Source organism: Vanellus vanellus (assembly GCF_965231255.1).
Source record: "Vanellus vanellus genome assembly, chromosome: 22".
Classification (NCBI taxonomy): Eukaryota; Metazoa; Chordata; class Aves; order Charadriiformes; family Charadriidae; genus Vanellus; species Vanellus vanellus.
In genome coordinates, this window is record NC_138927.1 from 3,833,330 (window position 1) to 3,857,973 (window position 24,644).

General features: G+C 52.4%; 1 protein-coding gene and 2 long non-coding RNA genes across 4 annotated transcripts; all 3 read right to left on the reverse strand.

Moving 5' to 3' along the window:
- Positions 1–2,524: 2,524 nt before the first annotated feature.
- On the reverse strand, positions 2,525–3,603 carry LOC309680435. The gene is made up of 3 exons (XR_014269942.1): positions 3,392–3,603; positions 3,136–3,224; positions 2,525–2,849 (listed from the first exon to the last, which is right to left on the reverse strand). It is a non-coding gene; the product is annotated as an uncharacterized lncRNA (long non-coding RNA).
- Positions 3,604–5,547: 1,944 nt separating this feature from the next.
- LOC309680478 lies at positions 5,548–7,987 on the reverse strand. The gene is made up of 3 exons (XR_014269948.1): positions 7,405–7,987; positions 6,203–6,374; positions 5,548–6,062 (listed from the first exon to the last, which is right to left on the reverse strand). It is a non-coding gene; the product is annotated as an uncharacterized lncRNA (long non-coding RNA).
- A 636-nt stretch (positions 7,988–8,623) lies between these two features.
- Positions 8,624–24,555, reverse strand: FAM76A (family with sequence similarity 76 member A; the record flags this gene model as incomplete). Of its 2 annotated transcripts, XM_082494280.1 has the most annotated exons (10): positions 8,624–10,828; positions 13,403–13,504; positions 13,971–14,106; positions 19,130–19,261; positions 19,921–20,007; positions 20,562–20,719; positions 21,607–21,759; positions 22,335–22,389; positions 23,194–23,258; positions 24,475–24,555. In XM_082494280.1, the coding sequence occupies 10 exons, from the start codon at positions 24,553–24,555 to the stop codon at positions 10,742–10,744; spliced, it is 1,056 nt and encodes a 351-aa protein (XP_082350406.1). In that variant the 3' UTR covers positions 8,624–10,741. The 2 variants fall into 2 exon arrangements, with proteins under 2 accessions (XP_082350406.1, XP_082350407.1); XM_082494281.1 differs by lacking the exon at positions 19,130–19,261.
- Between the last annotated feature and the right edge of the window lie 89 nt (positions 24,556–24,644).

Below are 24,644 nucleotides of genomic sequence, written 5' to 3' on the forward strand. Positions count from 1 at the left end.
CGGAGCGGGACAGAGAGCCCCGCAGCGCTGCGAACCCCACTGCCGCAGCGGGTCGGAATAAAACCGAAGCGCTTTCACGGCGGGTGCGAAGGTCCCAACATACGGAGTTTCAGCGGTACCTGCCAGACGTCGGTGGCATCGCCACCACCCTTCCCCAAAGCACCAATTTCAGGCGCTCGTGCCAGGACAAAGCGCAGGAAGGGATTCCCATGGCAGCGCTGCTGTCGGGAGTCTTTCTGACCCACTGTTCCGGGGTTTCCAGCTTCCAACCCACGTCAGGAGGAACAGTCCCGGCAGCTACACGGCTATTTGGGGAGGCAGCAGCTCCCCGCAGAGCGGAGCAATCCCACTGTCCCTGGGGAAGCCTCCCCGGGTGGGGACAGAGGGAAGGGGACCGCAGGAGCAAGAGGAAAAACTGCAGGGTCTTTTTTTTTTTTTTGGAAGGGGGGAGGAAAAAGAAAAGTCTTACAAATAGAGGCAATTCCCAACTTTTCAGGAAACTCAGCAGGTTGGTGCCCTGAAGTTGCAGATGGGTCCGATTGCCCGGGAGGGACAGGGCGGCCTCGCAAAGCTCCAGTTTTGCACACCGGACCCCAAATTAACAGCACTGGGCCATGCGAGAGGTTCCCCAGACCTCTGCGTTAACGGTGACACCAGAGAGATCCCACAGCCGGCCCGGGAACAGCAACACGAGCAGAACGAATGGACGCAGCCCCCGGAGCACCCCACCAGCCCCACACCACCGACCCCAGTGGGGACATCCAACCACCAGCCCCTGCCTCAGTTGCCCTTCAACCCCCCCCAGCCCACCCCTGCAGGCAGGACCCCTGCCCGGCTCCTGGAGGGTTGGGGACACCCCAAGACCTCCCTGTCCAGCCACCCCAATGTCCCCTTGCCCAGACAGGACCACCCCGTCCCCGGCACCCCCGGGTGGGCTCTCAGCACCCCAACCTGCTCCCGCGCCCCAGCACCCTTATTTTTAGGCTCGCAGCAGATGAGCAAGAGGGTTATTTTGGCATGTCCGCCCGGCCCGACGTGTCCCTGCTCGTCCCCTCCTTGCAGCCGGCCAAGGGGGGGATAGCCCCGGGGGGGGGGGGGGGGGGGACGGGACGGGACACGGGGTGGCAGTGCCCCGTCCCACCCCGGGGGACGAAGCCGGGGGCGGGGGTAATGCAAACCGGGAGCTCCCTCCCCGGGCAGGCGAGCCCCGAGCCGAGCCCTTACCTCGCCGCCCCGCCGGGCCCCGCAGCCCCGGTAATCCTCCAGCCCCGCGGGGGGGTACGGCGAACCGGCCACCAGCATGGCAGCGCGGGGGCTTTTAAACGGCGGGTACGGCCCCGGGACCCCCCTACCCCCCCGCCTCGGGCTGTGGAGAGGCCCCGGGGCTCCCCAACCCCCCCTTATCCCCCGCCCCCCAACTCCTCCCGGTCTCCAGAACGTTCCCCGGTGGTTCCCCGGTACCCCGCGCCCGCTCCGCTTTCATAGCGCGCCGGCGGGAGGCAGCCGCGCCCCCGCCCCCGCCACGCTATTGGTGGAAACGGAGCGGGGGCGTGGCCAAAGCAGAACGTTAGCCAATAGAGAGCGGTGGCGCGGCGTTGGGGGGCGGTGCCGGGGGTTGTAGTTCGCGCCGGTGGGCGCGCTGGGCTGCAGCCGCGGGGGTCGCGGTAGCCCCATCCCCGAGCCCACGGGGTGGGGGGGGGATGGCCGTGGGGTGGGGGAGGTGTCTCCCTCCGCACAGCGCGGCCGCGGCACCGTCCGCAGGCTGTGACACGGAGACCGACGGCAAATGTCCCCTGGGGACGACAGAGAAAGACCCCTGATGGCACAGGGGCGCTTGTAGGGGCAGCGGGCTTGTTGTCCAAAATCCCCCCCCTCCGGTCTTACCTGGGGCACACAATATATCCCGCGGCTCTGTGTGGCCATGAGCACTCGCCGCGTGTCGTGTGTCCCCCCCCCCCCGATCCTGCCATCCCCCGCTGCCCCCCGAGGGTCCCCCCCCGGGGCTTCGCACGGGGCGGTTTGAGTGACCCACTGCAGAAGAGCCCCAAGAGCTGTTTCGGAGCAGCTCTCCCTTCCCACCCTCAACAAGACGCCCAGCTCCTGGCCGTTTGACTAACAAACACCAAACTCCATAAAAGAAGGTGAAAGAAGGCAAAATAATAATAATAATAATTCCAGTGCCACCGGCGGCCCCAGACAGCAGCGCTGATAACGAGCTGGTGCTGCTTGACAGCCTGCGCATGACAAAGTCCGGCAAACAGGAGCCGCTGCGCAAACAACTCGGGTTTTGCTTGGCAACAGCCTCCTCCGGCTCCTGCTGCCGACGAAGCCAACATGGCACTGCGGAGCCGGAGGCACAGCCAACGACCGCCACAGCCAACGACCGCCACAGCCGCACCAGCCTCTGCGGGGAGAGAGGACACAGCGGGTTCCAAACGCCGCCCGCTCGACCGTTCCTTGTCCTTGTCCCCTTTCCCGGTGTGCCGCAGCCGGCAAACACCCTGTGCTATTTTTAGGGGTGTTTTGCAAAGCTCTGCACCGAGGGCGAGGGATCCGGGCAGCCCCGGTCACCCCAAGGTGTCTGCATCTGTATTTGCACCCGCATCATTTGAGAGGAACAATTTGGGGTTTTAATCGCAGCTGATCCGAGGTCCCGATGGTCCCTGCTCCGAGGGGACCCGGCCCCACGCTCCCCTGGGGCCAGAGGTGCCGTTTCAGCCCTGTCACCCCGGTCCCGCTCCACCATCTGCTCCTTTTGCTCTGGACGTGAGGGGGACAGGCTGAGGTGGACCCGGGGGCTGTGGGTGCGCTTCAGGCGGTGGTCCAGCTGGAGGGACGCACTGGAGATGCTGCCAAATATTTAATATAAAAATATCCCATCAGAAGACAGCGATGCCAGGAGGACATTCACCCCGGAGCCGGCTGCCCGGCAGCAGTATCCATTGCCGCCGGCTGGCCGGCAGGACTGGCCAGCACCGTGGCTCCTGCGTGCAGAGCCGGGGCTGAGCACGGCCGGGCGGTCGCCGAGGCGGGCAGCGCACTGGCTCGGCAATAAGGAGCAGCACAGGATCCCCCATCTGCTCCACAGCCCCCGGTCGGCCCACCCCGGCAGATGAGAGGCAGTCGGCACGTTACCTGCAGGCTCGGCATTTTTCCTGACCTCTTTGCGATGCTCCTGCCCCCGTGGCAGCTGATTCGGGCTCCCGGCAGCATTTCACCCCGTCCTGGGCAAAAGGACATGAGCTGCTGCCACCTCTGAGCTGCCAGGGGGAGTTCGTACCCTCCCGTGCTGTGTGCCAAAAATGGGTGATACCCAGCACTGCATCTCGAGCATCAGCATCTCAAGGCCATTTGTCCCACCAGCTTCACCCAAGAGCACTTAAAGCCTCACCTTTTGTCCCAGTTTGAGCTCAGCAGCGCTCATTTTTGAAGGAAATAGGACTGCGGGAGGGTTTCTCGGTGCTGGCTAATTCCCGGGGGTTTCCCTGGGCACACAGCAGCCTTGCAGCTCGGGTCCTTACGATATTCATCGGAAAAAAGGTGGCGAAGGAGAGGCAAAATTTCCTCGAGAGAGGAAACCATGAGCTGAACCCAAACACCCTGTTTCCAGAAACGCCAATCACGGGCAACACGCAACGGCTCAGTAATTATTTAGGGATCGGCGGTGCCCTAGTTAGCAAGATGCTGACTGTACGAGTCTGCTGGTTTAGTTTAACGGTGCACCGCAAGGAAGCTAAACAGGAAGGCCGGAGCGATTGCTTAAGAGAAGTCACCTCAGAGCAAAGAGCGAGGTTGGCTGGGGACAGCCGTTGCCCTGTCTGGTCTTCTGGGACTCCACCAGCCCGGACCCTGAGGGCAATGGGAAGCAGCTGAGACCGCGCAAATATGCTCTGCAGGGAGCGACTGGGGCATCTGGAGCGGATAAGACATGGACCGTTGTTTTGAGTGTTTCCTTTCCTTATGTGCTCTGCTCCTGTCCAGAGATGGGGGAACTGGATTGCCACCACGGCTGGTCACTGGGGCATGTAGCGATGGGACGAGGGGGAATGGCTTCAGACTGGAAGAGGGGAGATTTAGATGAGACATTAGGAAGAAATTCTTCCCTGTGCGGGTGCTGAGCCCCTGGCGCAGGTTGCCCCGAGAAGCTGTGGCTGCCCCATCCCTGGAGGTGTTCAAGGCCGGGTTGGACGGGGCTTGGAGCAACCTGGGCTGGGGGGAGGTGTCCCTGCCCAGGGCGGGGGGTGGCACTGGATGGTCTTCAAGGTCCCTTCCAACCAAAACCATTCTATGATTCTATGATCACACCACACCTCCCCATCAACAGCCTCTGGTGGGAAAACCTGCCGGCTCCCAGCCTTGGTGGGCTGGAAGAAGGAAACCCAAACCTTTGGTGAGATGGAGAAGGGAATTCCTCCGCAGCCATGTCATTTGGAGCCGTGGAGGGAAGGTAACCCCCAACGTGGTCCTCAGCGCTGCCGCCCCTCCGGGGGCCACCGGGAGCTGCAAACACTCAGCACCTCCTTCTGGCAGGGTTTCTGCACTATGGGCAGGTGGATGTGGCTTCAGCAGCATAAACACACTCGAAACAGTGGTTCGTACTGGTTTGTACGGGTCGAGGATCCTCAGAGGGAGCTGCCATTCCTCCAGGAGCGGGAACTGAATACTGGGGACGACTGGGATGGCACTGGTGAGGTCGGGGGTTACAGCCAAAACACCTTTGGACTCCTGGAGCTCTGGAGATTGCCTTTGGAAGGAGGCAAAGGGCAGCTGAGTTTTCTTCACGGAAACCTTGGGAAAAAGGGAAAAACTCCATCCCAAAGGAGCAGATCTCATTGCCTGTGCCGGTTTCACCCCCTTAGCGGCGAGGTCAGTAGGCAGCGCTGGATGTTTCCCACCCCTGAAGCCCCTCTTGCTTTCTGTGGGGCTCCAAATCGCCCCCGAAACACCCTCTGCTCTCTCCAGGGGCTTTGCAAGGAGCCCCATCACCGTGCCCGGCTGGGTCCCCTCCTCTGCCCCCAGGCTCGGGCTCACCCCTCCTGCCCCCGCTACAAAACACACCTTACTGCACCTTTAAAGGATTTTAAGATCATTATTATTATTATTATTTTTTAAGACAATTTTCAAGCCTGTTGCCCCCAGGACGTGCTGCCTGAGCCAGCGCTCGCTCGCAGAACGCCCCAGCAATTAGGGAGGAATGGAAGGGAGCGCGTTCCGTGGGTAATTACCGGCTGGTTAAGTTGGTTTAGTTCTGCTGCGGGTGCACAGTTTAGTTCTGCTGCAAAACAGTTCGTATTCATTTGCCTACTAAAGTTTGAGGTCCTTGCCGGGGGCCTGCAAGTTTGGGAAGGAGATATTTATTCAAGTAATTACTTAAAAAAAAAAATAAAAAAAATCTAATCCTCTTGGTTAGTGGATCTCAAGAAATGCTTCGCAAGAGGTTTTTGTTGTGCCTTGAAAAGCCAACCGCCTCCGGCTCCCCAGGTCAGCGCTCCGGGAACTTGGAGCTTCTGCATCTTCAGAGGAGATTTCTGCTGGATGCAGGCAAGGGGCAGCCAAGCAGCAGCTCACCTGAAACGAGCGGAACGGGGAAAAACACCGACCAAAAATCTGGAAGTCTCATTTTCGACCTCGTTGTCATTACTAGCGGGTGGCTGAGATCAGCGTGTAACGTTCGAGTGTGTTCAGTTACTGTCAAAACCGTATTTTCCTAAAGCTTTGAAACAGAAATAAAGCAATCGCAACCCAAAATAAATTTTTTTTTTTTTTTTTTTCCTTCTGCAAACACTCAAAGTGCTTTAGACACTGTGAATAACCCACAGAGAGAAGGAAGTGTGTCCGAGCAGATTCTCGCACGTCTTACCCAAGGTCTGTCCGGGAAATGCAAAAATTGCCCCTAACCCGTTGGAAACGCTCCCCGCAGCTCTGCCAGGGCAGAGACGGAGCGGTCTCTCGGAGAGACGGCACGGGAGGCGGAGGGTGAGGATCTTGGGCCGGTTTCGGCTCTCCTCGCTGACGCGCAGCTCAGCCTTTGGCGCATCAGGTCTCGTCTCTCTCCCGACCGGCTGTAAAGGAGGAGAATTGGGCACGTTCCGGGGTGGGCAAGGATTGCGCTGCGCTCGGCAGAGATAAAGCGCTCTGTAAGCGCTGAGCGCCGCCGGCACACCGAGGCAGCGTTAACCGGGAACAGAGGTGCCAAACTCACCTTCTCGCACCGGGATGAGCCTTTCCCGTGGCGAGCGTGCGATTCAGCACCTTCATCTCCCGAGCTCAGAGGGTTGCGACCAGCAGCACCGAGTCCAGTTGGGGTCCTGTGGCGAGCGGTGCTCCCGGGGTCAGTACTGGGTCCGCTCCGGTTCAGCATGTTCATCAATGACCTGGATGAGGGGACAGAGCGTACCCTCGGCTGGTGACACAAAGCTGGGAGGGGTGGGTGACACACCAGAAGGCTGTGCCACCATCCAGCAAGACCTGGACAGGCTGGAGAGTTGGATGGAGAGGAACCTCATGAAGTTCAACAAGTGTAGGGTCCTGCACCTAGAGGGGAATAACCCCACGCACCCGTACGGGTTAGGGGGTGACCTGCTGGAGAGCAGCTCTGCAGAGAGGGACCTGGGAGTCCTGGGGGACAACAGGATGCCCATGAGCCAGCAATGTGCCCTGGTGGCCAAAAAGGCTGATGGCATCCTGGGGGGCATCAAGAAGAGTGTGGCCAGCAGGGCGAGGGAGGTCATCCCCCCCCTCTGCTCTGCCCTGGGGAGGCCACAGATGGAGCGCTGTGTCCAGTTCGGGGCTCCCCGGGTCAAGAAGGACAGGGAACTGCTGGAGAGGGTCCAGCAAAGGGCTGCGGAGATGCGAAGGGGACTGGAGCACCTCTCTGCTGAGGAGAGGCTGAGAGCCCCGGGGCTGTTCTGCCTGGGGAAGAGAGGGCTGAGGGGGGATCTCATCAATGCTCATCAATATCTAAAGGGCAGGTGGCAAGGGGAGGGGGCCAGACTCTTTCCAGTGGTGCCCAGCGACAGGACAAGGGGCAACGGGCACAAACTGGAACACGGGAAATTCCATCTCTACATGAGGAAGAACTTCTCTCCTGTGCGGGCGGCAGAGCACTGGCACAGCTGCCCAGAGAGGAGCATTCCAAACCCACCTGGAGGTGTCCTGTGCCACTGCTGGAGATGCCCCTGCTCTGGCGGGGGGTGGCACTGGGGGAGCTCCAGAGGGCCCTTCCAGCCCCCACCAGTCTGGGATGCTGTGATCTGAAAAGGAGCCTGAGGAGGAAGGACGAGGAACTACTCAAGGCCACAGATGCAACGCTCGGCTCAGAAAGCCCCGAGTGCCCTGCTGTGAAGGACGCTCGGAACAAACCACGCTGGGTTTGCACCCTCTGCCTGGGTCGAGGGTACTAACCCCAATTTTGGGGCTGACCCCGCAACGGGACGAGGCGTCACCCTGAGCTGCAGAAACTCGGTGAGGCTGCAGGAGCTTCAGTGCTTCGAGCAGGAGATCCCTCACTCGCCGGGGCTCAGGTCAGGGGGCTGAAATCCGGCAAACCCGGGATGAAAACCCAGACGGGCGCACATCAGCTTCTGCTTTCACAGGCACGAGAAGCCGAAGAGATTGGAAGAAGAACAAAGCAATTGGAATAGCACCAATGAGAAAGATTTCACGGAAGCTATTCTTCCCCGCATTTGGGTACTTGTCAAAACTAACGATTCCCAGAAAAATGGCTATTTTCTGCGTGCAACTCCAGGTTTTGAAAAATATAACGTGGAAAGATTATTTGGAGTTGGAAAAGCCGCTGTGGTGTTTCAACAGAATCGGGGTTTGCCTTTTCCCACCCCGCACTACAGGAAGCGCTCCGGGAACAGACGTTCAAGGCCGCGGCAGCTCCTCTGCCCTGCCAGGGCAAAGCACGGCGTGCCGCGGCGTCGCTCGGCTAACCGGGACGTCACACCGACAGCAGAGGGGGGGAAAAGCACAAAATGCTGAATTATGGTCTCCCACAAGGACGGGGACATTTCCAAATGGAAATTTCCGGAGAGGTTTTTTTTCACTACCAAATTTCTGCTGGAAAATTAGGAAAAAAAAAAAAAAAATTAGGAAGAAAAAACCAACAACAAAACAAAAAAACCAACTCTGTTTTTCCTCCAGACTCATGGCAGAGCTGAAGGGAAGATTTCAGAGACCCAAATGATGTTTACTCACCTCTTTTGCGTCTGTCTCTTAAAAGAACCCCCTTACCCTCCTGTCTTTTTGTTTCCTACCAAGAGCGCGTTGTTTCTGGGCTCCCTCTTCATTCGTGCGGTTGGGGAAGAAAATAGATCTCGTGGGATACGGGCGGATGGGTCCTGGGAAGGTGGATGTAACCAAGTAACGAGGCTCCTAGCAACAGGCTCGATCGGGAGGATGTAAAGATAGAAACAAAAGTAGGAGCGAACCAAACAATAGAAAAATGCCGCCTCCTTCCCATACGCACCAGAGCCCGGAGCGACACGACTGATGCTCCGACCAGGCAGGAGCTAAACCAGTTCCAGGCAGGGAAGGATGCTGGTGGTTACTGGGTTTTTGTTTGTTTGTTTTTTTTTTTTTTCTTTAAGGCAAATAGAAAGTATCAGACACAGATGAGGATTTTTTTTTTTTTTTTTAAAACACTTTTACAGTCGTCAAGAGTTTTGTACAAATCAAAGCGTCCCTTTTAAAATCTCCATTATTACAAACATACAAAGAAACAATGTTATTACTACAAATCATCAGCTACTCAACTGCATGATCAATTTATCACAATTAAAAAAAAAAAACAAAAACAAAAACCAAACAACCCCAACCCATAATAGTATATACAGGGCCTTTCTCCCTCTCTTTACTTCTGTATCTCGAGGGAAGCGAAAAAGCAAAGCCCCCATTTAAAAAAAATCCCGTCAACGCACCTCATTTTCTAAAAACGTGTGAAGTATAAAATTAGGTGAGTATTTTCCCACTGTCACACTCTGGCAAAGTGTAACAGCTTTTTTTTTTTTTTCTTTTTTTTCTTTTTTTTTTTTTTCACATCAGAAGTCTCTTAAAAAAAAAAAAAAGAACAACAAAAAAAAAACCCACATGGCAGAGTGTCTGATGCTGCGGTGTGCTCCTTCCATGCCGGAAGCCAACATCATCAAAAAAAGTGCCTTTGAGTAAAGTCGTCTTTAGTAACAAAAAAAGAAAAAAGGAAAAAAAAAAAAAAAGGATGAAAAAAAAAAAATAATCACAATCTCTAGTTAAAAGCTTAATAAAACCCCTGCCAGAGCAGCCGGCCCTGCATCAAAAAGGAGGATTTCTCCTCTTCCCTACCTACCTTCAGCGCCGCTCCGAAGGTTTCATCTCCTACTCCTGCGCCCCGAGAGGCTCCGAACCCTGAGATGTTTTTTCCCAGCCTGAGCGGCGCTCGGTGCCGGGCCGGCGAGGAGGTAGCGCTCCTGCCAACCAGAGCCACGCGCTGCTTTCCCCTCCGCAGCGGCCAAGTGCTTTTTAATCCGCATGTGTGTGTGTGTTCCCCTGCCCCAAAAGACGGAGCCGGGGGAGCGCCCACCCCAGCTCGCCTCGCTGGAAGGAGCAGTGGTCTCTGTGCTGGTTGAAAGAAGCACATCCCTGTTACAGGGAACTTTCGTAGCCCTTTTATTCTGCTGGTTTTTAATCAGCAGTGAGAAATGTCCCCGGAGAGCCCCCCAAAAACACTCCCCGGCTTGGGTCGCTGCCTCCTGGAGCCAAGCTGGCCCCTACGTCTGCATCTGGAAGGGAGCTATGGGGCAAGGAAAGGGGGAGAAGGGGCCGAGCTCGATCCAGGGAGCGAGGGGAGTAGAGGGAACATCCAAACCTCGAACTCTCCTGGGGTAAAGAAACAGAGTAAGAGACCTTGATCACACCAAGCTGCAGAAGTCCTCAAAGCCCCAAAGGTTACCAAGTAACCAGGGCACAGGGACAAGTGGATACAGGGTGGGGTTTGGGTCTGTATCGTTACACTCTGGCTCCCAACCCAAAAGCTATCATAACAAAACAAGAAAACACAAACCCAGGCAGTTTGGTTTGCCAAGCTGACATAGAAAAGAAGGAAAACAAACAAACAAACAAAAAAAAAACCCAAAGGAAAAAAAAAAAAACCACCAACTAAAAAAACCTTCCAAGATAAATACAGAGCCCCCGTGTTGGAAGCATCTTCAAAAAGCTGGATCAACCGTTCTCAGCAGTGGCACAACCTTCCAGTAACATCTGGTGGGCTGGTGATTTATCGGTCTCCTTTTGAAGAGGGAACAGTTCAAGAAAAATCAAGCTCCCACCACAGGCAGCTCCCGTCTCATCTGCGTAAGAACCGGCCACGGCTATTGCCTCCCAGCAGCAGGTGGGGAACCAGCACCAAGTCTCTAATGCAGCGGGTTCCTCTTTGCTAATGGAAAGGGTTGGCAGTGGTAGTAACTGGTTAGGAAAAAAACCCACCTTCTTCCAGAAAGCAGTACTTCGGGGGGGGAGGGGGATTTAGGATGGCTGGGACCTCTCCCCGTGGATCACCGTGATACAGACCGATATTCAACAAGAGATCGAAACCAGACACGCTCGAGCATGCTGTCGAAAGGCAACACACACCAGGCGTTTCCATCGAGTCCGCGGCAGTGGGATAGTGACAACACTGAGGTTTTGGCTTCCAGCGATCAGGCAGGCCTCCTAGACTCCTTGGCTAATGCTGGGGAAAGCTCCCACAACTGGGGGTTTGGTTTTAAGGGGAGGTTATTGCTCCCGACTTCTCAGGCTTTTTGCCCTTCGACAGGGCAGCTGCTTGCTTCAGGAGTTCTCTGTTCTTGGCCTGGAAACACAGTGAAAATGGGTATTTAATGGCACGGATCATCACTACTTCTAGGGATCCTAGAATTGCCTGGACAGAAGCTGTTGGCATCCTGCACGCAGATGACAAAAAAAGAGGTAGATGTTGCTGCGCAGCATCACAGCATGAGCTCAAGTCTGCCATCTCATCTCTAACCACCCAGGAAGGGCTCTTCCCATCCCTTCCCCCTCACGGCCCCCCACTGTAACTGAGAAGTGGGCTGAAAGTTAACAGCTTCCACGGTGAAAGGCGACAAATGCCCAACTCGCATTAAACCAGCCAAGGACGCGCACCAAGGTCAGCAGGACTGCCTTTCCTTCCTTCCCCTTTCACCAGCCACCGCTTTTTACAGCATGAGGAGCGACGGAGTAAAACTCTGGTGAGTGAAGCCCCCATCCCAACTCTCGTTTTGGCGAGCTGAAGGCCAACTTCCCCCACCCCACACTCTCCCTTCTATCAAAAAAAGCAGAGTAGAGCAGCTCCCTTGGTTTCTTCACATGCCACCAACATTTTATCAGGATTCAGCGCTGGACTGACCCTACATCCCTACCAGAAGCCTTCTGAACCCACCAGAGCACCAACATGTAACAACTTACGGTCTCTCTCATTTACACTGAATTAAATATCATGGCAACTTACAAACAAGGCTCTCTATCCCCTTTTACCAAACTTCTGAGCTCCCTCTCCTCTAGCCTGTGAAATAAATTATGTTATAGTAGTAAGATAAGGGGTAGAACCCGTGTGAAGCCAGATACAGGTCTTCTGCATTCGCTTCCACTGAATGAATGAATATGCAAAGGGTTACTAGAGGAATTAAACCCTCTGCTCCAGTGCTGCACATGGTATAAAGCAGCTTCTTTTACCTCCTGCAGACTGGAAGAATACAGGCACCCCTGCTTCCCCCCATGAAAAGACAACCCAAAATAATAAAAACCAAGAGCACGTTCAAAAAGCAAATCATATGGACATTTCAAGGCACCTACAGTACACCGAGAGGATTTGAACTTTTATTTTGGAATCAGTGATGAAAGTTTCCAGAGCCTCAGTCAATACCAGCTGAAGTAAAACATTTGGACACCAGAGAGAAGGAGTTCAGGGCAGTCCCAGTCCGAGCTAAGTACAGAACAGCACAGACATGCAAACCCCTCTCCGCCCAGGAGAGGCAGGTGGCTGCAGGCAAACCTGCTCGTGGATCTGATGTTTCCTCTTTCTTTTCAGAATTGAGCAAGTTTAAGGCTGTTGGAAGGTGTCCGACAGCTTTCAAGGCAGATGTCCTCCTTGAGCTACGGCAAAGGCAGCAGCAGGGTCTACTGCTCCCACGCATGCCAAGCGACCAGTGTGCCCTGCCTTGGGAAACCACTGCAAGGAGGGGGCGTCATCACCCACTTGGCGCTTGACCTCACAGCCAAGGCTGTCAAGGCAACCAAAAAGCGGTGGTTTGCGCTAATGGAAAATTGTCTATTCAGAACTGGAGTAAACACCAACTCATTCTTTGCAGGCCACCCAAAGCTACGAGATCGAAACAGCTCTGGGCTGACCCAGGCGGTGCAGGATCAATAAAGCAGAACAGAGACAGAAGGCTCCGGCTGTCATCAGTCCCTCAAATACAAAACCACCAGTGCCTCCCAGCTCAAGAGGAGCAGGATGTGCATCCACCACACACAGATATTCCAGATATTCCAACCTTCAGACAGGCTTACAGAGCTTAAGAATGTGCATTGTGAAAGGGATCTCACAGGCACCAGCTTTCTGACAGCAGCTGTAGTCTCCAAAACCTGTCTTCCACTCTGATAATTAACTTGGGTGTGTGCTGATGGAGGAGGGGCTGTTTTCTCGGTGGGAATATAAGCCTTTTGTCTTATCCCCTCCCATTTCTCATTGCTAGGGCTTTAGACCATTATAAACCCCAGAGTAATTAAAGGGTGCAAAGTTCATTTCTGCGTCTGATTTCTTCCCTGCAACCAGCTCCCCTTTGACCGGATCCCTTCGCTGGCTCAGAGTGTATTCATGCTGACAGTCTGCCTAGTGTTTCCATGGCCATGACAAGAATTCTGCTCTCCCTGTTCCCTCGAGCTCAGGGACTTCTTTATTTGGACTACAGAGATACAGCGCTAAAGGAACTGCCAATTGTTTCTGCAGCTTTGTTCTCTCCGGTTACCAGTCACATAAATCACATTAAGAGCTACGTGGTGCAGGGAGCTGACAAAGGTTCTGCAGTCTGGAGAAACAGGTTCAAACCTGATTTTGGCAAGAGGCAAAATGAGTTTGATGGTTCCCGTCTAGTCCATAGGGGACACAACACAGCGCTTTACGATACAGTAAGTGCGCCCAAGTGGAGAGCAGCAGGGAGAGTATAAATAGGGGTTACGATGCACTGCAGCCGGGTACAGAGCTGGGGAGGGGCTTGCCTGGCAGAGCAGAGAGGCTGTAGGACAGGGCCGAGAAATGTTAGCAGAGCTGTGTGTGCAGAAGCTCACGGGGCGTTGTGATCAGGAGTGTCCTCTGTCACTCCCGTGTACAGCACAGCTCAGCAAATTAAAACAAAAATGCTGTCACCTGTAACTGCTCCATGACCTCCTTGTGTGTCTTCTCCATTTGGTTCATCTTTGCCCTCATCTGCGACTCCTGGTACTGCAGGTCAGCTTTCAGCTCTGTGATCTGCAGATAAACCAGTAAGAAGCAAGTGAGCTGGAAGAAGAAATGAATGCCTTAACCCCAGACGCACCCTGCCACAGAAAATGCCTTTGCAGAAATTGCATGAGACTGGATGAGTTTGGAAATGTGCTGGGGTGGGCAGCGGGAGTGCAATGAGACCAGAACCGTACCACTGAGCAGCCCAGAGAAGCGGGAGCAGCCAGAGCTCTCTTCCAGCACAGAGCAGCATGTTTTTTTCTCAGTCTTGCCCCCATGTGGAGGTCTCTGAGCCAGTGGTCTGAAAATGACCCTTTATGAAATGAGATCTCCTGGGTGGGTCCAGAAAGCCTCTTTAACTTTGGAAAGGAGGCAGCCTGGAAACAGCCAGAAACTCTCTGCTCACTCCAAGATAAAAAGCCAGACTCTGCTGGAGTGTGATCTGCGTGAATATGTCAGCATGCTGTGGGGGGAAGCAAGCCAAGGGCTGTACCTTCTTCTCCTTCTCCAAAATCATCTGATCTTTCTGGTGCAGCATCTTTTTTAAAGTAGCCACTTCCTCCTTCAGCTGGGCAATGATAACAAAGTGGTCAGTGCCAGGAGAGTCCAAGGCGAGGTCTGGAGAAAAACTGCAACAAAGAAGAGGGAAGGACTCTCATCACGATCCCTTCTCTTCACTGAGGCAGGCAAACTCCCACAGATGGCACTTGAAGGAGAACGGGAATCATTTCATGGCACACACTGTGTCCTCCAAACACTCCTTGAATGCAGGTGTTACCTGTATCCCTGCCCTGGATGCCACATAGAATTTGGGAAACACGTGGTATGATGGGCAACAGGGATTACGTGTGATATATCGAGTTGTTTTATTGCATGATCAGCAGGGACATGGGACTGCTACGAGCGACCATCGGCTAGTGTCTGCAGCAACCATTCAAAAAGTAAGGATCCCTTTTCCAACCAAAGAGTTGAGGACAGCCATCAGAGAGCTAATGGGACTTTATGCAACCACTTAGGAACCCTCTTAGCTCACAGGCAGTCCTTGGATGTTCAGCAAAACTTTTCACTAAATGTAAACAAACATTCTGGCAAGGAAGGAACATGAAAGAGAAACAAATAACCTCAAGTTAAACAAACAAAGCAATGGGAGACACCTAGATTAAAGTCAGCACTGTTCTCAGCAGGGAAAAGGGGTAAAAAGACATGCTGGAATTTTTTAATTTTGATTCCACCATCATACAGCAATTTAGGAAGAAGCTTCATTACCACTTCAGAGCAGGAAAGACTCTCCAGGAAGACAGAGAAATAGCCCAGCACACCACTTGTATGCCACCAGGTACTCTAAACCTAAGCAAGCAGCTGAAATTTTTTCTGGACATGAGTCACTCTCCTGCACTGGTGATTCACACATCTCCCTACAAGATACCCAGTGAACTGGGCAGCCACACATGGGCTTGCACTACAGGAATATTTCAGATCATAAGATAAGATAAGCTGCAGCGACAGGCCCAGGGACCTCACCTGATCTTTTGCCTGCCTTCTGTTCCTTACTGCTGTCACGGTAAGCCTGATTTTTATCTCTTGGTGCTAAAAGGGCAGCACACTCCCAGCCACTCACACCTGAAATAGCTCTATAAAAATTTAACAGTAATAAGACAACAAAGCTTCACCTAGAAGATTACTTCAAGCCTGGCCGTTATCAGACAGCACTGCCGCTATAAAGATAAATAGCCAGGGTTACCTGAAGCCTGACATTTTTTTAAAGCCTCCAGCGTAGGTCAATGCAACTCCTAAAACCTGCATTCAGCTCTAAAGCTGGGAGCTGCAGCGGACTGGGGAAGGCATGGTCTGAACCCGAACCACTGTCTCTCTCAAGTACACTGCCACCTCCATGCTTCCAGTCCCCCGTCTGTACACCGAGGCAGAGAGTACCGGCTGCTCACCTCACCCAGGGGTCTCCTCTTGTGCCTGGAAATAATCCACTTTCTAATTAAAAGCACAGTCTGCATCGATTGGACCAGTTAGCAAGGATGTGGCAGAAGAATAGGCTTCTTTCCACCACTGTGCTGGGGATCTACAGAGGGAAACTAAGCAGGAGCAGCTTCACAGATCTGAAAGTCACAGGATAGCCCTGCGGCACTGGGAAAGCAAGCTTGGCAAAGGAAAACTCAGAACTGAGGGTCTGTAGGAGACAGCCCGTGGTGGAAGAGTCGTGCATGGTTAAAACATGCTGACAGCAGAGCTCACACCACAAGATACGGCAGGTCTCTGGCCGCACCAGATCTAGCGCCGTGCTTGTCATGCTGGGCAGCTCTCAAGTTGCAGAAGAGGTTCATACACACACATTGGCAGAGAATTACCTCCATTTTAAAACTGTTCCCGAGTACAGTTTCCTCCAAGTGGAGGCTGTGCAAGATGATGGTGGGTGCTCCAGCACCTTTCTGTGTGCAAGCATGTTACCAACAGTAGCTTTAATTTCCCACTCAGTGCAAATATGCTGGGGAGGAGAGAAAGAAAGAAAGAAAAAAAACCAGCCTCCACAGAGAAAAAAAGGCTTCCTCACCGATTCCCTCTGGCTAAAAAGAAACTCTTGCTTACACCATTCCTTTGCCCAGGCAAGCTTCCCTCCTGCTATATCCTGGGGTGATGAAGAGTGCTGGGAGATGCTCATATTTCCCTAAGCAGCTCCGGCAGGAAAAATTCCCTCCTTGGCAGCTCCTGTTGCAGAGCACAGTGTGGAGGCGGGGAGGTGAGAGCCGGCCCTGCCACCCAGCGGGGAGAAGGGACAGGCGGGCCACCAGCCTTCCACAGAGCCACTCTCAACCTCAGCAGACCCAGTAGCCAACTCTCAGGGCTTCGAGGGGCTCCTCCTGCCCTGGGGTCTGCACCCACAAGTGGGTAACGGTGGGCTCAGAGCGCCCAGGCATCTCCTCCTGGCCCAGTATGGGAGCACAGACAGGTATTTTGGTATTTTCCTGTCCAGTTGCTACCAAATGCACCCTCAAAAGTATCAAGGTGCTAATTAAAAAGCAGCTCCCCTCTTTTTTTTTTTTTTTTTGAAGACTGACAAGTTTGTAATGAAAGGTTTCTCTGTCTTAAACCCCACGTTCAGGAAGCAGTCTGAGACTCCAAAATTAGAAAGAAAACTGCCAAATAAAAGTCGCTCCATTCCTTTTAACAAACAGATTCAGAATTAAAACAACCAAACAAAAAAAGCCATTTTCCCTACAAATAAACTCCATACCCAGGATCCTAGCCCCTTGGGATAGGTCAGGGGGATATTTACTCTCTGTGTTTGAATAGCCTAAAATGCCTGCCTATAATTACAGTGAATTGATGAGCTCCTGTTGCTTTCAGTGGAGACAGAGGAAAAAATGGAGCTCTTCCAAAGACACCTGCCTTTCTCTTTTGACTGGAAAAGAAATCAAAATGACTGCCTTAAACTCCGTACCTGTTAAATGGATGAAATTAGGCAAAACAAATGTCAAACTTAAAGATACTGCTGTTCCAGTCAGGCTAGCATAAAGAGGCACAGACCAGGCTGACCGAACCAGCATCCAAGTTTCACCTTAGCCAAAAACATCCCCCATAGGTAAAAATCCATCCAGGCCAGTAGGAACCAGCACCTGAACTTACACTTCCTCTAACACCACCAAGAGCAGGGGCAGTTCAGCCCAAGTCGCAGTGCTTTAAGTGTACGCCAGGACTTTTCTATGCAAACGAGAATCTTTTTACTAAATGAACTTTGCTGCTCAGCATTCTCTGGCATCACTGCCCTCCCCCAGCCAGCTCAGTCAGTAGCGCTCATCATTGCTTGGTGTTAAAAGCACAATTTAGCACCTTGTCTATAGTCACAGGAGAAGGGACTGCAGCGTGTTGATCTGCAGAGTCTGTAATGTAAAAACACTTCTGGCAGCATTTGCCCAAGAGGATGGGGACACCAAGGACTGCCCGAATCAGCACCAGCACAGCACCAGCGGCTGGGGGTGAAGCCGGGATGCTCACACGCACAGGGGCAGCCCAGGGCAGCGGGATTAGAAGGGCAAGGTCTGCTGCAAGGTGTGCTGAGAGTCACTGCTGGGGAAAGGTACTCTGTGTGCAGCAGGGCCAGTGCCATTAGTTCCTCACAGAGCTCACCCAGAATGAACCATTCAACGCCACCCATTAAATAAGCTTGGAAGTCTCTCAGTCCCCATATCACAGCCACTGGGAGCAACACCCACTCCAAAATATGTAAAAAAAACATACAGAAGGAATTCAGTAAGACACAGTAAAGGAATTCCTATTGCATCTGCAAAGGAACAAAACTTCAGATAAACTGGACCCCGTTGGAGATGTTGCCGAAGTCAACTGAGCTCAAGTATGCCCAAATTTTGTCACTAAAGGCTTCATCAGAAGTTTGGCTGGAGCCCATGGCCAAGACACACTGTAGAGAAAGCTGTGACTGATCTCAGCAGCAAAGAGGTGCTGGTTGTGTATCACCCCACTCCAGACTACACTGCTGACGAAGACACCCTTGTGCTGCAGTAGACCCTAACTCCACACTCAGGCTGCAACCCAGACTTCAGGCTGGTGCCGTGGGGGAACAATCTTATAGAAAATGGTGCAAGAGGGGAGGATTTGGGGGGGCTTCATCCTCACAAACATCTCCCCCCGCAACTCCAAAAACACACTTAATGAACCACCGTTATTATTCCACTCAATAAACGCAGCCCCGTGTCTATTTAAGGCAGCTGCAGCTTGCCTTTTCTACAGCACATTGCTGGAGCTCTTCAGTAGTTGCTAAAATTACACGCAGTTTGTTACTGGGATTCATCAAAAAAACTCTGTGGCAAGGACCACAGCCTTGGCAGGAGCCAGACTGACAAAATCTGACACAAGAGCAAAATGAAGGCATTTGATTCTCCCAATACACACTCCTGTTTTGCAAACGAATGGCTAAGCAATTGATGCCAGAGCATGGGACCTTTTGCTTCTTGGATATTTTCAAGCCAGCAGGGGTATTACAATGAGTTGTAAGGTCTCAGCCCACACTTTAGTGAGCAGATAAAAATACCTGGTGCTGTCGTATAGCCCGGAGAGCAGCCTCAGCAGGTGAGCGGGAGCCTCTCTAGAGGGAAAGCTGTAGCAATATTGATGGGCTGCACCAGTTCTACCAGGGACCTGTCTCCAGTCTCTCCTCTGGCTCCACCAGCACTGAAGGCAGTCAGATGAATTAATTCTCTGACCACTCCGTGCTCAGCCGTGGCTCCCAAGCCACAGTTCAGCCTTAAATTTTTCCAGCTTTTAACTGAATACACCATTGAGATGATAAATGGTCTTTTAGACCACTCATAGGAATCACCGCCTTACAAAATTATTTAAGTTCTATTTCCCATCGTAGCATTTCACATATTAACAAACATTGACAAGGTGTCAATACTATCTATAGAGAGATGCGATCTGTGATCTTGAAGAAAAGACATTCAAGGCAGATAGCGATTAATTAGTTACCAGTGGCTTTAACAGACCCTTTGGCACTAACAATCCTATGCTCTGGTCCCGGCTCCCAATTCACTGCTGTTTGGAAAGAGATCCATCGAGAGGGACAGTTTCCATGTACAGTTCCCAGGGAGGGAGGGCAACAGGGGAGAAAACAACAGGTGATCTCACTTCAGGATGTCAGTGCCTTGAGAAACAGGACAATGGTGGGCACCGAGACTCTGTTGGGAAGCAACCCACTGCGCCAACGTGGACGGGGCACTCTGGGTAGGGGGACAAAGCATCTCGGGAGAGGAAGGACCGCTGAGAATCAGAGAGGAAAGGCAGGAATGAAAATATGCATGTACAAGACCGTAAAAAAATAAAAATCCACCTCAATCTCCTGTTTCTGCTAGTGACTCCCATTCTGCTGCATATGCAGCTGGTGTCAACATAATCCAGCACAAATTGTGACAGCAGAATGGGATCGGATGCTTTTGAGCAAAGCTGTTTGATTGCTTGTCCCTCTCCCAAAAGGCAGGAGGGGAAATGGGAGGTGGGTCTCGATCCTCTCCTCTGAGGCTGTCTCCCTGCAGATCAGCCTGACAGCCCCGAAAGCACAAAACCTGCAGGACTCAACTCTACAGAGCACAGCCAGCAGCCCCCCTCTCCCTGTAACAGCAGAGAGAGGATAAAGCCGATCTGGCTGCAGTTTTTCTAACTGTTGGGGAGCTCAGCCAACAAGCAGCTTCCATTCTAGCAGGTACAGGCGCTAGGTATTCTTTTCCTCTTCAAACCTATGTCTAAATGTCAAGTAACGCCTGCCATGTTCTAGAAAGCTGCTAGTGCAGCCCCTCGAGGTCCCAAAGCCCGAGATCCCTGCTCTAGCACAAGAACTTCCTCCTATTTGCACAGAACTCTGTCTTATTTAAACTTCGCAAACAAGACTGCCCACCCACAATTTCCCCATGTAAGAGGCTCACCTGTCACCATTGGCAGATATGGCATCAAACTTGGCTTTCTTCTTTGGGATTTCATTCTGAATAGAAGAGGTGGATAAGGTTTTCTGGCTAGAAAAATGAGGAAATTGTATGTCAGAACCTGAATGACTTGCAGTCTAAGACAGAGAAGCAGATAAATATTCCCACCCACTTTGAACCTATTAAAACAAGATTTCCTAGCACAAGAAAGAATGATAAAAAATTCATTCCTTGAAGAGTAGCTGGAGACTAAAAATAAACAGAAAACAACGCGTCAGTCAGATCAGTAGGTAGGTGAACAACTCACGCTTAAAATCTACATCTCAATCATTACATTTTACAAATGGAATTTAGCTTTAATTGTGTACAGACAGGTTCAGTAAGTTGAACCACTAAGAAGCACTGCTGGGTTACAAATCTACTCCAGCACAGCGGGGTTTGCAATCGAGCAAAGCCTAACTTAGCCAGCTTCTCCTGAACAACAGACAACTGCCAAAACCCATCACCAAGGTACCGAGCCCCCAGGCACTTCTCTCAGTTACTTTAGGAAGCGCACCCTAAGGAGTGTGGAGCAGCCAGGCACCCCGTTTGCTCACCCCAGAGGCAAGCTCACCCTGTACAACGGAAAAGCTCGTACAGGTTACCTGTTATAGTGGCTGCCACTGCTGAGCCTGCTGTACTGTTCCTTCTCTTGCAGGCTCGCCCGGGAAGAGCTGCTCAGGTGTTTGCACTGCTCTTTGGTCTTCTGCAGGACCCGTTTATAGGATAGCGTGCATAACCAACACAGCAGCTTTCCGTCCACCTGGAAGGTGGGAGAAAAAGAGAGGGGGAGAAGTTTTAGTCTTGCTTCCTGCCCATAAACCAAACACAGAGAAGACAAGAAGCACCTTCAGGCTTAAGATCACAGACAAACAAGCAGCGACTCAAAAGGACCCCTCAGGTGCCTGGAAAGGGTACAAAGTGCATGTGGCATGGCTGGTGCAATGCAGACAGTACTCATTAATAGCAGCTTATCTATCATAACTACAGTCTCTGCCAAGTTTTCGTTACAGACCGTCTTATAGCACCCATTCACCAGGACAGGCTAGCTCTAGTGGGATTAGTGTCAAAGCAACGCCAAGGAAAGGTACGTGACATGGCAGTCACCAGAGACCAAACCAGAGAGGGTCTCCAATTGAGGAGGATCAGCAGGAAGACAGGGATTATCAGTGCAGCATCCCAAACCAACAATAGATGTTTATAGCCTGCAGGAAGCAGGCCTTAGAAATACACATCTCCTAAGAAGCACTTATGTTGATTAAGCAAAGGGTGTATGCCATGGAATGGGTTTCCTGGTAGAGGTATGACACTTCCAGCTCCGCAGGCTACGGCACAAATGTCATTCCCCATCTGCCTCCCTGAGCGGGCACCTCACATTTCACTCAGAGGCCCCTTCTCCTTTGCCAGCCCACCTACCCTTAAGCCAAATTCAAGAGATCATTCTCTTGAAGATCTGGCAAAGGAGTAAAGGGGCTCAAAGACTAAACAGCTCCAAAACACAACTCCCACAGCAAAAGCTCAACTCCAGAAAAATACTTTACAACAAAGAGACACCCCCTTTTGAAATGCTAGAGAATACGTGAAGGAGATGGACAGACAAACACTGTCATCAGCCCTTTTACCTTTTTGACCTTTTACAGAGATACTGACCTTCTTTCTGTCATCCTTCCGGTCAAACGCACACTGCTGCTTGCACTGCTCACAGGAGTGCGGAGGTCCATACTTCTTTTCAGAGTTTGTGCAACGCTGGCACTTGTTTCCAATAAATGCTGCTATAATGTTGCAGTACTGGCAGGGTTTTGGCTTTAAGAAACAAGAACAACAGATACAGCAGTGCCTTCTAATTACATGAATACATTGCTCTTTCCTCTTCTCCCCATCACTTCAAAACTTTTATTTCCTTGTTCCAAGCTAAGTATAATGCTGATCCGGGAGACTTAACTACATTTGGACCCCTGGTCCCCAGCTAAGTGTATTTAGCCATGGCACCCAGACCATTTATCAAGTGCTATGAAATCTTTAGAAAATGTATAACACCAAAATAGAAACAATCAAAATTGCTTTTTCAGATTTCAGACAAGCAGGAAAGAAAGATTTATCGCTGCTTCCTACAGCAATCTCAGTTTGTGTAAGCATGCTCTTGTTTCTACTGGATATCGAATAGTTCATTTCCTGGCCTCAAATGATGCAGAGCCACTCTTTTCTGCACTAAAAGAAGAGAAAAGGTAAAAGCTTCACGCTTGAGGGACCTGTGTATTATTGATCAGTCATGCTATTACAACAGAGCCAGCCCATAAAACTGCTCTGGGATTCAGCAGGATAAAGACAAGGAAGATGAAAGGAAAAGAGGCTGTTGAGAACAAACCCTGCTCACTTACTGTTCCGTAGAGCTTCACGTTCTGAGCACATTTCTTGCATATTGTGTTGGTTTTGCTGTTAAAAAGAAGGACAGATCATTCTATTAACACTTCCTCAAAGAAAATTAAACCTCTGTGGTTAGGATCTCAGTGTCCCCCAGGCTCCCTCTCTATTGGCACGACTGTATTAATCTTCGCTAGGGACCTGGATATCAAAGTGCATTTCCTATCCCCATCTGGTTGAGGATAATTTGCCAAAAAGTAGTACTAGTAGGAGGTATTTTTAATTAAGGCATACCCAGATGACACCAGTTTTTTGTCCTTACAAATAGAGGAGTCTGATCAACAGCTAATTGGCAGCAGGCGTGATTCAGCACTGGTGACACCCTTAGTTCTGGAGGAGGTCTGGTCTGGATGATGAGGTTAAGGCAGGACAAATACACCTCTGTCCTGACCAACAGACACAGGAAAGAACACCCTACATTGTGCCTGCATGCAGCTATTGGCTTTACCAATCCTTATGTGTAAGCTACATAACTTGCAAAAATACAAAAGGGCAAAAGCACAGCTAAAGGAAGCACACTAGAAAATAATTTTTGGATACCAGAAATCAGATAAGAGGAAAACTTGTGGGAAGATGCACCTAGATCCTTCATGGGAAGATGCATCTGAGCACTGACCAAAAACAAAAAACCAAGCAAAAGGTGGAAATCTAAGGACAGCGCAGAGGCACACTGACTCGCCCAGCAGACCTTTGAAGAAGGTCTTCCACAGCAGCAATCTGTCAAGGTTCAGTCATCGAAGGTGCGGAAACATTACGGTTCCCTGGGTGTGTTTGTTCTAAAGAAAACACCGTCTCCCCAGTTCAGCAGCCATTTACCTTTCCTGCTGGAATTCAGTCCTGCAATAAGTGCATTTAACAATGGGATGCGCAATCCGGCACTCCTGCAACAACAGAAGCATTTGATGAGATGCAGTGCTTCTCCTGCACACTGTTTCCCAAAATCCCAGATCACCTGCTGACCTCTGCTCCCACCACACGCGCACACATCTGTCAAACTCCAAACACTTCCTCCCTGTACAGTCATGCTGCTCTTACAAGGGCTGAGAGCGGAGGAAGGGCGGCAGGAATGGCATGTGTCACAGGTGAGCCAGAAGTAAACTGAGATTCATAACAAGGGCTTATTTGTGCCCAACGCCCACAGACAAGGGTCACGGCGGTTGGCCTCACCTCCTAGGGCAGGAACACAGAGTCCTGCCACAGTTATTCACATCTCTGCCCTCCACAAGCTTCCTGTGCCCCGAGCACCTCCGGCCCCGCTCTCCTCTCACTCCATGCCTCAGAGATCCTCCTACACCCGCCTGCTTTGCCCCATCTGCCTCAGCAATCCCAGACTACTCTATTTCCTGCCCCCCATTCCCTATCTCATCCCTGATCTCATTCTTCCCCGCCCAAACTGCCCCACCCATCCAGACTGTCCCCCCGAACCCACCTCCCTCCTTCAAGATACCGTAAGATCTCCCCTAAATGTCTCCAGACCCTCACAAACACCCCAACATCCCCCAAACGCCTCAGGCCTCTCCCCTCGCTAACAGCCTCCCTCACAAACCACCTTTCAGTTGCCCCCAGGCTTTCCCTCAGGAACAGCGTCCACCTACCCCCCAATTCCCCCAGATGGCCCCACGACTCCCTCTCCAACACCCTCCAAATACCCCCAGCACCCCCAAACAGCCTTCAGTGCCCTCAGATCCCTCTGACAAACAGCTCCCCCTATTAGCTCCTCAACATCATACCCCCCCCAGCGGCCCCCAGGCTCTACCAGCTGCCCCCACGCCTCCACCCCCCCCAAACCTCCCAAAAACTCCCAGGGCCCCACCCACACAGCCCCCAACTGTCCACCCCGTGCCCTCAGGCCCCAAATAAGCAGCCCGAGGCCCCAGCCTGCCTAGATGACCTCAGGGCCGCCCCACAAACGGCCCCCTCAATTACCCCCAGTCCCTCCAAAACACCCCCGTCCCACCCTCCCTCACAAACAGCGCTGCAGTCGGCCCTTTACCCCCTCAGATCCGCCCCCAGCAGCTCCCTCACAAACGGCCCCCCAAGGCCCCTTCTCCCAAGCGCCCCCACCACCGCCTCGGGCCCCGCCGGCTGCCCCCAGACCTTGCAGAGCTGCTGGCCCTGGCTGAGCGCTTCGAAGGGGAAGCGCTGGTGGCACTTGGTGCAGGCGTAGAGCGCCGCCATCCCGCCGCCCCGCTGACAGGCGCAGCCCGGCCCGCCCCGGCCGCCCGGCTGCTTGGCCCCGCCCACTCCCGCCGCTCCGCCCTCTCCAT